The 6,470-nt window shown below is 31.5% G+C and overlaps 1 protein-coding gene across 1 annotated transcript; it reads left to right on the forward strand.

Annotated features, from left to right (window-relative positions):
* The first annotated feature begins 286 nt into the window (after positions 1-286).
* Positions 287-1,424, forward strand: LOC135137996 (uncharacterized). Its single transcript, XM_064067798.1, has 2 exons — positions 287-1,105; positions 1,155-1,424. Exons 1-2 carry the CDS (start codon positions 287-289, stop codon positions 1,422-1,424), a joined length of 1,089 nt encoding a protein of 362 aa, XP_063923868.1.
* Positions 1,425-6,470: the final 5,046 nt, after the last annotated feature.

The following is a 6,470-nucleotide window of genomic DNA, read 5'->3' on the forward strand; positions in this document are numbered from 1 at the left end:
TCGTAAAATACATCAAATCTCTGATTGTCTGAATATTATTTTTGTTAATCAACAAACAGGATAGGTCCGGAAGAAAACAATATGTTACTTAAAACAAAAGAGGGAATAAAAATAAATACAAACTAACAAATTAACAAAAACAGTTACAAACAATTTGCTTAAGTGGACATTAGTGAAATTAAAGTTCTTATCAACTTTCCTTAATATAAATAAATACTAATAGCCACTGTTAATCCATTGGAAGCGAATCAATACAGCAACACACTTCACTTCTCAGAGCACCAACATGACATTCAAGCTCTTAAAACTATTATTTACAATCGGCAAATTTTTGGCCATAACTCCACCCTCTCTAGACCACGAAAACCACAACATCTGGAGCAAAGCATGGGCAGCTTTCCTCATTTTCGTGCTAATCTCCTCCCTAGTCTTCTGGTTCATCCACAGAAACCTCCTCTACGCCAGTTTCATTCACATAAAACTAGCAATGCGCATTCTAAGACACACCACCAAGTGCTTCTTCTGCTGCTACATCATCATCAGCGCCAACTTCACCAAGCGAAAGCTCTGGGTCAAGCTAATCAAGAAACTAGAAATGGTTTCAGAAATTTCCAACTATAGCCGCTACAAAGCTATAACCCAGAAATGCTACTTCTTCGCAGCAAATTGCGTCTTCTGGAGCGTCATGATCTTTGCCAGTTACATATTCAACGACTTCTACAAGATAAGCTATTTCGAGATTGCAGTTAGTCTGTTTTTGGAGTGGTATGACTTGTTTCTCTACAGTTATCTTATCAATGTCATCCTCAAGATGCTGCTAGCAAGATACAAGTACTTGAACGATCTTTTCAAGTCAACATTTTCGAAAAACAGCGACGTGATTATCTGCAACGATGGTTTTTTGAAGAGGGCTGAGTTTATTTTGTTCACTTTGAAGGATGCCGTTGATATTTTCAACGAAGTTTTTGGGTGGCCGCTGCTTTTTATCATTTTTTATTGGAGTTTGCTGGTTCTGGATTACACTGATGATTATTTTAAAGATGTGGGAAGTTATAGCAGAATTAAATTGAATGCTATGAGTATTGGGTTGTTGGTGGTTAATTTGGTAAGATTTGGTTGGTTTTGGTGCACTGTGGTGAATTAATTGGTTTTAGCCTGGAATGGTGGTACATATTTTGCTGTGTCAGTCTATTATTAACGAAATGAAGAAAATTGTCAAGCAAGCGTATAAATTGAGGCGGCTTTCGCCGGTGCATAAAGTGCAAGAAGTTAACGAGTTTATTGCGTATAGTTTGTTGAATAATTTTCCGGAGTTTTCAGCAGCGGGGTTTTTGACGATTCGGAGATCAACTATTTTCAGTATTTTGGGAACTGTGACCACTTTTCTTATTATTATGGTGCAATTTAACACTTGTGGAGAGTAAATGGAAAAGAAACATTTTAATCAGTTGCACAAATTTACAAAATTTTGTTTCATTCTTTGTTCTTTGTATGAAAAAAATAAATGTGTATGTGGTATCTTTTTTCAGTTTCCCAGATCTGAAAATGTTACAGTAATTTTTAATTTATTACAATTTTTACGAATTTCTAAAAAACTTGATTTTCAAACTGAATATTTGTAAAATCTTGCTCCGAGGCAACTTTTTTAAAAGTCCAATTTTTCCTTAAAAAAATTTTGACCATTTTAGAAAATTACCGAAAGAGATTTTTTTGTAATTTTTTTCCGAAATAGTCCAAAGAAATATGTCAATTTTTAAGATTTAAAAAAATCGATTTTCAAATTTAATTTTTTCAAAATTTTTGCATAAATCACAAACGCGCTAGATCTATTTAAAGAGATTTTTTGATAGATTCGAACTACAGAAATTATTTTCGTCTTAATTTTTCCGAAAATTCCTCACATTGTTCTGGAATAATCGAATGAAATATTTACCAGATTTTTTATAATTAATTTTGGAGCAGAATGTTCCCAAAATCTTAACCCCAGACCAGAAACACGCTAAATTTTTAGAGACGGCACGTCGAAATTTAGAACTCAAAATTTTTGTGGATTTTCAGAAAACTTTTTCAAAAAAGCTCAATAGTCAATCTTCTTTTTCATGAAAATGTGGACCTTTTGGAGGTCGAAGTCTATAAAAAAATCTCGTATGGTCGAAAAAATGTTGAATTTGTAAGTCCAGAAAAATTGAGTTTTTGAAAAAGTTGTCTGAAAATCCACAAAAAAATGTGGTGTGTAAGTCTCAAAAATATAGTGTTGATGATCCCAGATTAAAATTTTAGAAATAAGTATTCGGTTTGAAAATATTTTTTTTTAATCCTAAAAATTAAGATATGTATCTCATTGGACGATTATGGAAAATAGAGAGGAATTTTCAAAGAATGGGGTGGAAAGTAGTAGATTTTTAGACAACTTGTCTAAAAGTTCAATTTTTCAATTTTCCAGAATCGTCTAATGAAATGTCTATTTTTAAGATTACTTTTAATTGATTTTCAACCTGAATATTTTTAAAATTAAATCTAGGATAACAAACAAGCTATATTTTACGAAACAGTACATCGAAAATTATGTTTCATATTTTTCCTGGATTTGTTGATAATTTTTTTAGATTTATTTTTCATCCTTATGAAAATGTAGACTTGTTTTCCCTCGAAAATTACCTGAAGAATTTTTTTTGTGTTTTTGTCTTAATTCCTCGCATTTTTCCAGTATTGTCCAATGAAAAGTCCAAATTAAAAAAAACTAATTTGAAATTGAATATTTCTAAAATCTTAACTTGATGTTATTTTTTTATCCAGGTGTTAATCATGTCCGCATTTTTTCGAAAATCTTCGCATTTTTCCAAAATACTCCAAAGAAAAGAGCAAATTAAAAAAATGCAAACCAAATCTTTATAAAAACTTAACTTGAAAAATTTCGACCTTTTTCCGATCATCTTCAAAATTACCTACAGATTTTTTTATAGATTTCGAAGTTCCGAAATCAATTTGGTCTTCATTTCTTCGACAATTTCTTCCATTTTTCCTAAATCGTCCAATGATTATAGCAATTTTTGACTTTGTAAAAAATTAAGTTTTAAACGGAATATTTATAAAATCTTGACCATAAACACTCTACCTATATTTTTCGAATCAGCACGTCCAGATCTATATTACCGAATTTTTTGTTGAATTTTGGACAACTTTTTCAAAAGCTTAATTTTCCGTACCTTTATGAAAATTTTGACCTTTTTTCAACCACCTTCGAAAATTACCCAAAAAGACTTTTTGTAGACTAAATCTTAACCTGGAACCACAAACAGGTTATATTTTTGGAAACAGCACCCCGAGATCTATATTTTATAGGTTTTCCTAGATTTTTAGAATTTTTTTTTTAAAGCTCAATTTTTCAAAACTTCACAATTATGAAAATCTCAGCTTATTTTTGACCACGTTTGCATATTACTTATAGAGATTTTTTTTTCTTCGTCATTTCTTCAAAAATTCCTCGCATTTTTCCAAAATAATCCACTGAAAAATCTATGAGTTTCTAAAATCTTAACTGGGAACCACAAACACGCTATATTTTTTAAAATAGCAGGTCGACATCCCTATTTCAGAGCTTTTTCTGGATTTTAAGAGAACGTTTTCAAAAGCTCAATTTTTCACTACTACACACTTACGAAGATTTCAACTTAATTTTGAGCACTTTTGGAAATTACCTAAAGAGGTTTTTCTAGGAGATTTCGACTTCCAAAAGTTATTTTTATCCTCATTCCACACATTTTATAAATATCCCCCTCAAATACGACAATTTTTAAGTTAAAAAAGACTTTCAAAGTGAAGCTTTCTAAAATCTTAACCGAGAATCACAAAGACCCTATATTTTTGGAAATAGCACGTCGAGATCTTTTCAAAATTTTTCTTGGATTTTTAGACAACTTTTCCAGAAACCCAATTTTTCAGTACTCCAGACCACTATTGAAAATTACCTGTACAGATTTTTTAGGAGATTCAGAAGTTATTTTTGTCCTAATGTCTTCTAAAATAAGTATGTCAATTTTTGAGAAGAAAAAAATTTCTAAAATCTGAACCTGAGACCACAAAAACTATATTTTTGGAAGAATTACGTCAATACTTTATATTTTTTTATGAATTTTTTTACAAATTTTTCAAAAGTCCAATTTTCTGTACTCCACAATTATGAAAATCTCAACTTATTTTTGACCACCTTTGAAAATTACCTAAAGAGATTCAGATTTTCAAACTAAATCACAAAAACAGCACGTCGAGAACTAACCGGTGATCAAAAAGTTTTCAGGTTAGAGTATGCAATAGAAATATTTCTAATGTCTTTGATTAAACTTTAAATGTCAAAAAATCAAATTTTTGAATTACAAATGAGATTATCCGTGACATTTGCAGTTTGATCAAAGACATGAGAATTGAGAAATATTTCCATGGCCAATTCTAATCTGAAAACTTGTTGAGCACGCGTTACTTATGATTTTTCCTGGATTGTAGACCAGTTTTTCAAAAACCCAATTTTTCAATACTTCACAACTTTTGAAAATCTCAACTTATTTTTGACCATCTTTGAAAATTAGCTAAAGGATGTTTTTTAGACTTCACTTTCGTCTTAATTTCTTCGAAAATTCCTCATATTTTCTGGTATCATCCAACGAAATGTGTGAATTTTTTGAGATTAAAAAAAAATATTTTGAAATTGAATATTCCTAAAATCTTAATCTAGCACAAACACGCTATATTTTTAGAAACATCACTTCGAGATCTATATTTTATAAATTTTCTTGGATTTTTAGACAAGTTTTTCAAAAATCCAATTTTTCAATACTTCACACTTTTGAAAATCTCACCTTATTTTTGAAAACTTTTCAAAATTAAATTGGAGAGATTAGACTAGCGGGTTTTTGTAGGTTTGGACCTCCGGAAATTGGTTTCACCCTCATTTTATTGAAGACTCCTATCATTTTTCCAGAATCGCATAACAAAATATGTCAATTTTTATGATTAAAAAAAATTCAAGTCTCAAAACTCAGTATCCCAAAATTTTAAGTACATATTTAAACAACTTTTTCAAAAGGTAAATTTTTCAGTAGGACTCCCTGCGACTCTAGAAGTTATTTTCGCATTTGTCCATTTTCGTCCAATGAAATATGTAAGTTTTTTAAGATTAAAAAAAAATTATTTTGAACCTGAATACTCCTAAAACCTTACAAGTTGTATTTTGGGAAACAGCACATCGAAATCTACATTCCAGGATTTTTTGTCAATTTTTAGAGCCTTTTAAATTGGATTTTTTTGTGGAATCTAAGACAGCTTTTTCAAAAGCTCAGTTTTTTTGAAAATTTCGACTATTTTTCTTCAAAAATTATCTTGACATTTTTTTTGTAGATTTTGACCATCAGAAGTTAAGTATTTTTGGCCTCATTTCTTCGGAAATTCCTATAATTTTTCTATAATCGTCCAAAATGTGGCAATTTCCAAGTTTTTTTTTTAATTCAATCCGAAAATTTTTGGGCAACTTTTCCACATACTCAACTCTTGTAGATAATCCATTACAAATTTATTTTATCGTTCCTTCCAAAGTGCTAATTACGTGATCTTTAGAAATGTTGTAAATAAACGTTTAATTAAAAAATGTTGTATACAGGGTGGTTCACAGAAACTTTCTGGGGACATAACTCACGAAAATCTAACATATAATTACCAACTAAAATTTTTAGACCAATCACATTACATAAATATTTACAGACTTTTGAAAGTACCACAGTGTCAGCGCCTACTCAAATCCGAAAACGCTTTTTTTCGCTTTTAAGATAATGACTAATAACGGTCAGTCCGGCCCTGTCCGCCGGGGTGTCCGAAAAGCGGCAATCGCCTCCTGCGATGTAATAAGCCGGTCGGCTCGGTCGCGCGCCTTCTTTTGTTTTCCTCGTGAAACATCTGAAAAAATAATTGAACATCGAACATTAATAACGACTCTAACCTGTTTCTCTTCAAATATATATCTGATTATGGTGGTTTTTTCGTTGTTGTCTGTGTCGTGGTTTCGATTTTTATGGCTGTCAGGGACTATAATTTCGGAATTCGATTTTTAAAAATTCTACTCTATATTTATGTTGTACGTGATAGCATTCGGTGGGGTATTTTTCATTCAATTTTCGTGATTCTTCGGCGATTCCGACGGCAAAAAATAGATTTATGGACGTAATAATATCGGGCTTAATTGAGGGAACGTCTCCCGAGGCCCCCCTGCGCCCGTCCGCCGGACCAGTGATTTTTTCGCTGTCGACGAGCCAGATAATGCTAATGCTAAATTTATTCATAGTTACTGGGAAACATTAAAGCGAGCAGAGATGCGTGCTAAGGCTGCTGGAAACGATCATGATTTTCCTTTAACTTTTAATTAGACGGACGGCTATGGTTATCTTAACGGCCGGGGAAGAAAAATTGGGACCGCCACTGGAGCC

Source organism: Zophobas morio, unplaced genomic scaffold, assembly GCF_036711695.1.
Source record: "Zophobas morio isolate AGI-343-1 ecotype UQ-CSIRO unplaced genomic scaffold, CSIRO_AGI_Zmor_V1 ptg000030l, whole genome shotgun sequence".
NCBI lineage: Eukaryota > Metazoa > Arthropoda > Insecta > Coleoptera > Tenebrionidae > Zophobas > Zophobas morio.

Coding starts and splice junctions, on each gene's coding strand:
- LOC135137996 (XM_064067798.1), top strand. CDS start 287: ATGACATTCAAGCTCTTAAAACTATTATTTACAATCGGCAAATTTTTG. Junction 1,106..1,154: donor GGTTGTTGGTGGTTAATTTG/GTAAGATTTGGT, acceptor AATTGGTTTTAG/CCTGGAATGGTGGTACATAT.